General features: G+C 34.9%; 1 protein-coding gene across 4 annotated transcripts in view; it reads left to right on the top strand.

Moving 5' to 3' along the window:
* Positions 1 to 12096, top strand: part of CPNE8 (copine 8) — a 261364-nt gene that overhangs the window by 201793 nt on the left and 47475 nt on the right. For all 4 annotated transcript variants that reach the window (XR_004059563.1, XM_030938809.1, XM_030938808.1 and 1 more), the window contains one exon: positions 7898 to 7944. Coding sequence is in view for 2 of the 4 variants with exons in the window: in XM_030938809.1 (XP_030794669.1) it covers positions 7898 to 7944 (47 nt within the window). In the remaining 2 variants the exon portion in view is untranslated. The remainder of the gene's footprint in view (positions 1 to 7897; positions 7945 to 12096) is intronic.

The following is a 12096-nucleotide window of genomic DNA, read 5'->3' as shown; positions in this document are numbered from 1 at the left end:
CAGGCATCTGTCTGCATTGTCATTCAGGTAGTTGAACCACTTTTAAGAAAAGCAAGAAGATAAGACACAAAAGGGCTCAGAGTTTAGCCCAGGGTGAAAGAAGGTCAAGAAGGGTTAGGTTGGATGACAATGTTTGAGGCAAGTGCACCAGGGCTTCAGGACATGTTCCAGAACCAAAGTGTGAACTAGAATGCGTATTGGTAAATTAAGGCAGAAGCATAGTCCTGGTACCAACATGGAAAGAATGAGAGGAATATTATTGTTGGATGGGCATCCCAACTACATTTTTGAGTTCTAGATACCAACAGCTAGTGGATCTGAATCTGTTTGTCAAGATTAATTTAAAGAGGAGTGGGAGAAATTCATTGTATAATTTACAAAGTTCGCTTTGTACAACTGAACCAGATTTGAAATTGGTAAGAAAGGAAAACAAGCCTTCTGCACATCGCCATCAGAGTTTTGTTAGTTCTCTGTAATGAATTCATAGTAACAGCTGTAGAAAACACATGTAAGATGGTATTACTCTCTGTATGTGTACATGTGTGTCTCGTTGTCTTTGATACTCCCATATATACTTGTTTCCTGTGGATCTTTGCTGTTCTAGTAAATTATTCTCATCTTGACATCTGATTTCTCTGTCATTCACAGCTTTTGGAAAGATGGTAGAGTAAAATAGGGACATTTTCCAAGTACATATTTTAGTAGTACTAGGACATATGTATTGGGAAGTCTCATGAGATGTTAGTACTAACTCATGCAATTTGGCAGGCATAACTTTTTTATATTCTAAAATATAATGCTGCTAACTGGATTTTATGAAATCCTTCTGTCTTTTCTACTTCTGAAACATAAAATGGCAGCTAAAGTAACACTTCCTAAACAAGATGTTTCGAGGATTTAAATGTGATTGTTTTATGAATATTCTGTCAGGAGTAATCTTGTATAAATTTGGATTTTTTTTTTCCTTTGACACATGATTGATTTTTTTTCCTCTAACATTAGGCTTCAAGCAATATTAGAGAATGAAAAAGGGGTAACAACTTGACTGACTGAAATGTTTGATTTACTTTCATAACAGATTGTTTATTAAAGTCTTCAAGAAACCTGTTTTATAACTTGAGATTATAGTATTGCTAGGAACTTTCTTTGAAATTTTTATCAGTTAATATTTTCTAAATACATAGAGTATGGCACTTGATTTGATAAGTATGTGTTATAATATGAATGGAAACCCTTAGGAATCATGGGGTTGAACAAACTGATGTTCACAGTAAATGTGCAGGTGAGTTTTAGGTTATGCTATTGATTTTGAATTCAATGATAAAATGCTGTGTTATCTTTGTCATTGTTTTTTAACAATATAAAACTGGAGTTTTGCCCTGTGAGTTCAGGAATGGTGTTTTATTTGCTCCTGTTTCTCTTGATCCTATAGCACAGTGCTTGGCTGTTGGAAGGTGCTCCATAAATCATTGTTGAACTGTGGTTTTCTAAGTAGAAGAATCTCAATGTTGTGATAGTAGTTAGCCTAGTGATCATCGCTACCATGAGCTGCTTTATTTAGTAAGCCATAGTATTTTCCTTCTCAGCTGAATGCTGCTGCTGATTCAAAGTAATAAAGGCGAGAGATTCTTCCTGACATGCAGAATGAGACAAAGAATTAATCAAATCTTGTCATCAATCAGTCATCAAATACGCTTCAGGATTCTGCTTTACTCATTGAGTGTCTCTGTTGCACTGTAATTACCAAATGGTCTTATTTATCATTTAGTGCTAAACGAATGCATCCACCTTTTATACTTAGGCTTAAGAGTGTAAGTCTCCACATATTGGAAACCACCTCACTGTATTTACTGGGCAAGTGGACACATTTGTTTTATGATTGTTTCTAACTTGTTCTTCAGGGTAGCCTAGGATGTGTAGCATAACCATCAAATTCCTAGAAGCATTGGTTGCAGATACAAGACTTCAATAGTCGTAGATACAAAAAGTGCCCTGGATTTCAACAGTGCTCATTGGTCCTGCCTTTCGTTCTTCTTCCTTCCTTCCTTCTTACCTTCTTTCCCTCTCTTTTTCTTATCTTTTTTTCTTTTCTGCAGTTCATTGTTTTGTTGTACATAGTCTACATGGTTTTGTAATGTAGTTTAGCTATTGATAGTTTTAGTAAGTTAGTTTAATTCTAAATATCTGCTCCTTTTTATTTTCATTTTTTAACAGTGTCTCACTCTGTTGCCCAAGCTGGAGTGCAATAGTGCAATTATAGCTCACTACAGCCTCAAATTCCTAGGCTGAAGAAATCATCACACCTCAGCCTCCTATGTAGTTGGGACTACAAGTGTACACTCCCCCACCTGGTTATTTTTTAAAGTTTGTATTCAGACTGGGTCCCAGTATGTTGCCCAGGCTGGTCCCGAACTCCTGGCTTCAAGTGATCCTCCCACCTCAGCCTCTCAGAGTGCTGGGATTATAAGTGTGATCCACTGTGCCTGGCCTCTGCTCTCTCCTTCTTTTTAACTCTTATGTATGATTCTTTAGTGAATAGCCATAACTTTTCTTTGTAGCTTTGGTAGGCACAACTTTGGCTTTGAGAGGACCTTTGCATCTATGATTACTGAAGTCTCGTATCTGCAACCAATGCTTCTAGGAAGTTGACGGTTATGCCACACATCCTGGGCTCCCCTGGAGAACAAGTTAGAAACAATCATAAAACAAATGTATCCATTCGTCCAGCAAATACTGTGAAGTTTCAATATGTGGAAAGCATTGTGAAGATGCTGTTACAAGAGAGAGTCGAATCAAGATAATAATGTGTATTTTCCTACAGTGTACCGACATTGAACCAAAGACTGAACTTCCAAATATTGGAAACCACCTCACTGTATTTACTGGGCAAGTGGACACATTTGTTTTATGATTGTTTCTAACTTGTTCTTCAGGGTAGCCTAGGATGTATAGCATAGGATGTGTAGCATGTGATCTTTATAATCTGCTAAAACATATATTCTTAAAGCTCAAAGTTATTTTTTATTCCTAATGAGGTGTTATTTGAATAAAATAACATAAAAAAGAATATATAGATTATTTTGTTATTTATATATTTGATAACATATTTGATAGAAGGAAAAATTTGCCCAAGCATGAGATTATATCCAGATTTGTTTTACCATTAAGAACTTCTATGTAGAATTTTTTCCAGGATTGCAGCATATTAATAATAGAATCCATATCCTTTATTGTGTGCCTATTATAGCCAGGAAGTTTGCAAATATTTAACTGGAGAAACAGATTAGTATAGAGGTTATGATTATGGTCTTTGTAGTTGAATGTGAATTCAAATTCCAATGCTCTTGTTTATTACTGGTGTGGAAATTATTAAGTTTTGTGAGCATAGATTTCCTTCTCTGTAAAAAGAAGATGATAGTATCTTCTCTTTAAAATTATTGTGTGGTTAACTGGTAGTAGCCATGTAACGTCACATTATATATAATGTGTGATATATATAATGTGAATATCTTATGATATATGTATATATATTATGTGCGTAAAATAAAACATGTATGTAGTATCTCATGTTGTTGCCTTTCAGTTCTCATTTCATTTCTATGGTCCAGGTACCTGCCCTCCAAGAGTTTTGAAATTTGGCTAAGGTCACCAACTGGGTTGCTGGGACTCAAACCCAGTTCATTCAGATTCAAAATCCACACCCTTTCTAATCTACCATACTGCTGTGTGTCACAGTCATTTCTCTCCCTACCACAGCGTGACAAAGCAGTCTGCTGATGGTGATTGTTCTTTTCAGTCCCTCAAAGGGGCTTTTATCTGAAAATGTTCTCCCAGAAGTCTTACTATATTCTTTTTTTAAAAGTTTGTACTCACTTAGGTTCATGCTGGTTAGTATTATGCTCCAAATTAGCCTATATTCTTAGCCTATAAACCTGATTTCTACTGTGAGAAAAAAATACCATATAGCTATTTGTATAAAGGGAATCTATACTCGTTTTTATTAAATGTAAGCAAGAAAGGTTTTTGTTTCCGTAAGGGGAAAAAAAAAAAAACAATGTGCGAATTTGATTCAATACCTGCATTGCATTTACGTCTTTCCCGGCTGGATATTTGGAGAAAGAAGGAAATATCACTATAGTTTTTACAAAGAGAACTACAAGGGACCCTATGCTGTAATAGCAGAATCAGATAGCTTTATTTAAATCCCATCATTATTTATCCAATAGTTCCAAACTTCAAAGTGTTAAATCAATCGTGCTGTGTGTCAAAAGTAATTTGTTGCTAAAAAAATAAGGTACTCATGTTTTCAGATGATTTACTTTTAATTAAAAATTATTTTGTAGATTAAATGTGATTCCACGTTATTACAGTACTTATAGCATTGTCATGTATTTGTGTTTGTATATTTTCTCTGGTAAGAAAGAGATGGAATTACATATAGAGTCATAGGTATACTCAAAAAAGTGAATTTCTTATGTGAATGCCACCACCTCATTAGTTTCCATCAGAAAAAAAAACTAAACTAATTCAGTAAAATAACTTTGGGTAACAACCATGTGCTGAAATATATATATATATATACACACACACATATATACACACATACACACACACATATATATACACACACACTATATACACACACACATACACACACACACACACACACACACACACGGTCCCCAAGTTACAATAGTTCAACAAGATTTTTCTTTACCATGGTGCAAAATCAGTACGCATTCAGTAGAAAGAAAAGCAGTATGATACTCTCTGATGCTGGGCAGTGGCCACAGCTCCCAGTCAGCCACAGGATCACTGGGTAAACAACTGATACTCTAAAGTGTATTGTGTTGCCAGATTATTTTGCCCAACTATAGGCTAATGGAAGCGTTCAGAGCACAATAAAATAGGCTAGAGTTAACTATGACTTTCCTTAGGTTAGGTATTTAAATGCATTTGTCTTACAGTGTTTTCAACTTATGGTTGATTTATCAGGATGTAACCCCACTGCAAGTTGAGGAGCATTTTGTAACATATTTCATCAATCACTACATATCTGTATTTATCTATATCTGTAAATACACCACACACACATGCACACATACACATACACAAAAACACACAGAGAGAAATGCTGTGAGCAATGGGAGACTAGTAGTATCTGAAATGCTTCATTTCTGAAGAAAACAAAAGAAAATCCTGTGTGTTTCTTTTTTCAACTTTTATTTTAGATTCAAGAGTTACATGTGCATGTTTGTTACCTGGATATATTGTGTGATGCTGAGGTTAAGAGTACAAATGATCCCGTCACCCAGGTACTCAGCATAGTACCCAACAGTTCATTTTTCAGCCCTCAAGACATCCTTCTTCCCTCTCTCCTCTAGTAGTCACCAGTGTCTGTTGTTGCCATCTTTATGTCCATGAGTACCCAGTGTTTAGCTCACACTTATAGGGAAGAATGTGTGGTGTTTGCTTTCTGTCCCTGCATTAATTTGCCTAGGCTATTGGCCTCCAGCTATATCCAAGTTGCTGCAAAGGGCATGACTTTATTCTTTTTTGTGGCTGTGTAGCATTCCATGGTGTGTATGTACCACTGTTTTTTATATCTAATCCACTGTTGATGAGCACCTAGTTTGGCTCCATGTCTTCACTATTCTGAATGATGCTGCAATGAACATGGAGTGCATGTGTCTTTTTGGTAAAATGATTTGTTTTCTTTTGAGTATATGCCCAGTAATGGGATTGCTGAGTCCAGTGGTAGTTCTAAATTCTTTGAGAAAACTCCAAACTGCTTTCCACAGTGGCTGGAGCTAGTTTACATTCTCACCAACATTGTATAAGCATTCTTCCCTTTCTTCCACAGCCTGGCCAAACTCTGTTGTTTTTTGACACTATTGTAAGAGCCATTCTGACTAACGTGAGATGTTATCTCATTGTGCTTGTGATCTGCATTTCTCTGATGATTACTGGTGTGGAGCATTTTTTCATGTATGTTGTCTAGTTTAGAAGTGTCTGTTCATTTCTTTTGCCCATTTTTTAATTGGGTTTTTTGCTTGTTGGTTTAAGTTCCTTGTAGATTCTGGATATCAGACTTTCGTCAGATGCATAGTTTGTGAATATTTTCTCCCATTCTTTAAGTTGTCTGTTCACTCTATTGATAGTTTCTTTTGTTGTGCAGATGCTCTTTAGATTAATTAGGTCCTACTTATCAATTTTGTTTTTGTTATGATTACTTTTGAGGATTTAGTCATAAATTATTTACCAAGGCCAATATCCAGAATGGTGTTTTCAAGGTTTTCTTCTAGGATAATTATAGTTTGGGGTCTCATACTTAAATCTTTAATCCTTCTTGATTTAATAATTGTTGTATATGGTGAAAGGTAGGGGTCAAGTTTCATTCTTCTGCATGTGGCCAGCCAGTTATTCTAGCACCATTTATTAAATAGATGCTATTCAATAAAATGCTATTCACTGAATTTCCCCATTGCTTATTTTAGTCAACTTTGTCCAAGATCAGTTATCTATAGATGTGCAGCTTTATCTCTGAGCTCTCTATTCTGTTCCATTGGTCTGTGTCTGCTTTTGTACCAGTGCTATGCTGTTTTGGTTAGTCTTATACTCAAAAGTCAAGTAATGTGATGCCTCTGGCTTTGTTCTTTTTGCTTAAGATTGCTTTGACTCTTCAGGCTCTTTCTGGGTTCCCTAGGAACTTTAGAATAGTTTTTCCTAATTCTGTGAAAAGTGACGTTAGTAGTTTGATAGGAATAACATTGAATATTTAGATTGTTTTGGGCAGTGTGGCCATTGTAATAATTTTGATTGTTCCAATGCATGAGTATGGAATGTTTTTTCTTTTGTATGTTCTATGATTTCTTTTGAAGTGTTTTATGGTTCTCCTGGTAGATATATTTCACTGCCTTGGTTGCATTTATTCCTATATATATTTATTTTTTGTGTATCACTCTTGGGAATGGGATTGCATTCTTCATTTAGCCCTCAACTTGAATGTTACTGTTGTATAAACATGCTACTGATTTTTGTACATGATTTTGTATCCTGAAACTTTGCAGAATTTATCAGTTCCAGGAGCCTTTTAGTATAGTATTTAGGATTTTCTAGGTATAGAATCATATGGTCCGTGAAGAGAGATGGTTTGACTTATTTTCCCATTTGGATGCCTTTTATTTCTTTCTCTTGCTGAATTGCTCTGGCCCGCTCTTCCAGTACTGTGTGGAATAGGAGTGGTGAGAGTGGGCATCCTTGACTTGTCCCAGTTCTCAAGAGGAATGTTTCCAGTTTTAGCCCATTCAGTATGATATTGGCTGTGAATTTGTCATAGATGGCCCTTATTATTTCACGGAGTATTCCTTCAATGCCTAGCTTCTTGTGAGTTTTATCAGGAAGGGATGCTGGAGAAAATCTTGTGTTTGGGGGATTGTCAAATAGAATTAGTTTAAGGAATGACATTATTAGAGATGATTTTAGCAATGCAACACTTTTAAGGGCATGCTAATTTCATGATTACTACAGAACAATTTTGGAAACAGATAATAATAAATGGTGGCATTGAGGCTGGAAAACAATTATTTGCATTTTGACTACTTTGTTATGAGTCACTTACTTAGTTATCATACTCCAAAATAGGAGCTACTTTTATTCCTGAGACTTTAGTTTTCCTTTTCTGTGACTATAAATATATGTAACTATAAATATATTTTTGCCAAGTTCTCACTATGTAAAACTGCCTTTCTGATGCTAAACAATATATACTGTAATATATTGCTCTTAATTAACGTTTGAGAAATTAGTGACATTAAAACATATAACCCAAATGGAAAAGAAACTCCTTTTATCAGGTTATTTCATTATCAATGATTCTTGTTTACTTCTATTCCAGGACGCAAATCAATTTCACAGTGGCTATTGATTTTACAGCATCAAATGGTGAGTGGTTTGGTTATCCCCTGATAAAAATCATCAGCAATTACATGAAAAATAAATTTATATTTTCATGAGTGTTAATTTATTCCTATATTCATATACTTCTGAAGTTTTCCATATAAAATATACATAAATTTTTCTTTTTAAAGTTGTGAAATAGTTCAGATATACAAAAGGCTAGAAATAATATAACAAAAATGCTAATAGTATCATTCAGATTTATTATATATTGAAATATTGTCATTGTTTTACATGTGTTTAAAAGAATACAAATTTTAGATGTACTGAAGCCTATTGTATATCTCTGACCCATTCTCCTACCCTCTGTTCTTTTCTTTATATAACTATAATTCTGAAGTGTATCAAGTGATAATCCTCATTTTTACAGTACTTTTGTATGTATGAATTTATATAAATATAATTCAACAGTATCTGTCCTTTATAAAGTTGGTTCACATTTACTCAATTATTAATTTTTAATAATTACTCATGTTAACATATTAATATCTAATTCACTTAGAGGGACTGATATGTAACAGTCCATGTATGGATTTTCATAATTTATGTATTAAACCTTTTAAGAAAAAAAAGATAGTGGACTTTTATGTTGAAGCAACTTTATTTCAAACAGAACAATCATTTGAAATTAGTTATTATGTATCATCAGAATGTGAACCTCATTATGTAACTTTTACCAGAAGTTGCCACTAGTTTATATTTGTCTATTTTTTCTTTCAAATGGCTTATTATATCTATGGGTCCCACCTTATATTGTCTTTATTTCATATTTATCTCACAATGATGCACATTTTACAAAATAAAAGAAACTTTAGGGAACAAAGTACCTTAGAAATCACTTAATTGAACCCTCCTCTTATACAAGTGAGGACCCTCAGATCCAGGAAATCTTTTTACTAATAAATACACTTGGCTTGTTAGTTCTAGAGTTAGAACTACAGATAAGACCAGACTCTAATTCAGCTTTCACTGCATGTCACGTTCATTCTCCAACAGTGTGGTTTCCATTAATCATTTTTACTCGTGTTTTATTCAGCATAATACAGAACATAGAAATAATACCTAAGGCCAGGCATGGTGGCTCATGCCTGTAATACCAGCACTTTGGGAGGCTGAGGGGGGGCGGATCACCTGAGGTCAGTAGTTTGAGACCAGCGTGGCCAACATGGTGAACCCCATATCTACTAAAAATGCAAAAGTTAGCCAAGCATGGTGGTGCACACCTGAAGTCCCAGCTACTCAGGAGGCTGAGGCAGGAGAATTGCTTGAAGACAAGAGGCAGAGGTTGCAGTGAGCCAAGATTGCACCACTGTACTCCAAACTGGGCGACAGTGAGACTCCATCTCAAAAACAAAACAAAATAAAACAAACAAACAAAAAGAAATAATACCTAAAATTCAACGCTTTAAAATACTATATTTTGTTCACTGATAAATACTAGCACAACTACTAAGATAAGAATTTATTCAATAAAAAGACAAACATTTTTGATTTGAGAAGAAACATTGACTTGAGAAGAAACAGATAATCAGAGTAGACCTATAACCAGTAAAATGACTGAATTAGTGGTTTTTAGAAGACTATCCACAAGATTAATCTCAACCTAGGGCCAGGGAGCTTCATTGGTCAGTTCTAACAAATATCTAAAGAGGAATTAATTCCAATTCTTCACAGACTCTTCTGAAATATGAAAGAAGGTTACTTCCCAGCTCATTTTGTGAGGTTAATATTATCTTGATACCGAGAGAATTACACACCCTAACAAAGTAAGATTTGTCCTTGCAATAAGAAGATTTTTAATATTGAAAAATCAAATAACATAACACACCTGTATTAGTCTTCTTTCATGCTGCTAATAAAGATATTCCCAAGACTGGGTAATTTATAAAGGAAAGAGGTTTAATTCACTCACAGTTCTACAGGGCTAGGGAGGCCTCACAATCATGACAGAAGGAGAATGAGGAACAAAGTTATGTCTTACATGGTAGCAGGCAAGAGAGCATTTGCAAGGGGACTCCCCTTTATAAAACCATCAGATCTTATGAGACTTATTCACTATCATGAGAATAGCATGGGAAAGACCCACCCCTATGATTCAATTCCCTCCCACCGGGCCTTTCCCATGGCACATCGGAATTATGGGAGCTACAGTTCAAGATGAAATTTGGGTGGGGACACAGCCAAACTGTTATCAACACCCTATCGATAGAAGAAAACACTGAAACCACACGATCATCTCAATTGATGCAGAAAATGCATTTTACAAAGTCCAGTGCACTTTCATGTTAAAAACACTCAACAAACTAGAAACAGAAAGGGATTTCCTAATCCAATGAGGGAATCTATGTAAAGTCCACAAATAACATGATACTTTGTGGTGAAAAGCTTGACATTTTCCTCCTGAGATGAAAAACAAGACAAAAAGGTATGCTCCCACCTCCTCTATCCAACATTATACTGCAGGTTGTAGCCAAGGCCATTAGGCAGGAAAACTAAATACAAAATATCCAGATAAGAATGGGAGAAATAAAAGTATCCTTATTGCAGATGGCATGATCTTGTACACAGAAGACCCTAAGGAATCCACTGAAAATCTACTATAACCAATAAATAAGTTCAGCAGGTTTTCAGGATAGAAGATCAATATATAAAACTCAGTTCTTTTACGCACTTTCAAGAAACAATTAGAAAATGAAATTCAGAAAACAATTTATCATAGTATCAAAAGGAATATTATACTTATGAATAAATGTAACTAGCAATTCTTCTTCTGGAAATATATGTAATACAGAATAACCTGCACTCACAGAAAATGCCATAGTTCATAGTAATTTGTAAAAAAAAAAAAAATCAGAAAGCTTCATAGAGTATACCAGCTGGGTACTGGTGAAATAAACTGTGGTTCAGCCACAGAATGAAACAGTATGCAGCCACCAAAAGGAAAGAATGAGGGGAAGGAAGGAAGGAAGGGAGGGAGGGAGGGAGGGAGGGAGGGAGGGAGGGAGGGAGGAAGGGTAGGGGAAAAAGAGAGAAGAAAGGAAAGTGGACCATTCTTTCTACTAATATGGAAAGACTTCTAAGATATATTGTTAAATGAAAAGACCAAAGTAGAGAACAGAGTTATCAGTTATCAGTGTGCTGCCCTTTATATAAAAATCGGGGCACATAACAATATAAATGCATAAATATTAGAAGTATACATAATGAACTAACGGAAGGTGACTAGCACCAGTCAATTAGGTGAGCTAAGAACATTGGAGAGTAACTTCTTTATGGAAATCTTTTTATAGTATACTGATTGTGAAATTGTGAATACCTGTTTATAAAATAAACAAATATGGTTAAAAGAATGGAAAACGAGAAGTGCAAAACTTATAGTCCAACAACTCTGAAACAAGATAAGTGCAAACTATTTTCTGAAAAAATAAAAAAATTGTTGAGATAAATTAAAAATCAAAATAAAGAGAAAAACCAGCCATGCTTATGGATTAGAAGACTCCACACTATTAAGGTGACACTATTCACCAAAGTGATCAACAGATTTAAAGCAATCTTTATCAAAATCTGAAAAGACGTTGTGGAAGAAATTCATATGGAAATTAACATGAAATTTATTTAAAGCAATCCTTATCAAAGTCTGAAAGGACTTTTTGGAGGAAATTCATATGGAAATTAATATGAAATTGCAAAGGACCCAAAAGAGCTAAAGCAAACTTGAAAAAGAACGTTGAAGTAGGAGGAGTCATATTTCTCACTTTTAAAACTTACTACAAAGCAACAGTAAGTAAGACGGTGTCCTATTGGCATAAAGATGATTATACAGATCAGTGAAATGGATACAAGTTTGCAGAAGTAAACCCTGATGTCTAAGGTCAACTGATTTCAAGAATAATACCAAAACAATGCAATGGGGGAAGACTGGTCTTCTTAGCAAATGGTGCTGGGACAACTGGATAGCCACATGCAAAAGCATGAAATTGGGCTCTTCCCACATACAAAAATTAACTCAAAGTGGATCAAATACTTAAATGTAAAAGCTAATGCTATATAATTCTCAGAAGAAAACAGGGCTGCATCTTCATGAGCTCGGATTTGGCAGTTGATTCTTAAATAAGACACCAAACTCATGAGCAACAA

Source organism: Rhinopithecus roxellana, chromosome 10, assembly GCF_007565055.1.
Source record: "Rhinopithecus roxellana isolate Shanxi Qingling chromosome 10, ASM756505v1, whole genome shotgun sequence".
Classification (NCBI taxonomy): Eukaryota; Metazoa; Chordata; class Mammalia; order Primates; family Cercopithecidae; genus Rhinopithecus; species Rhinopithecus roxellana.
The sequence above is the reverse complement of the archived record's forward strand: the minus strand, read 5'-3'. Positions and strand labels throughout refer to the sequence as shown.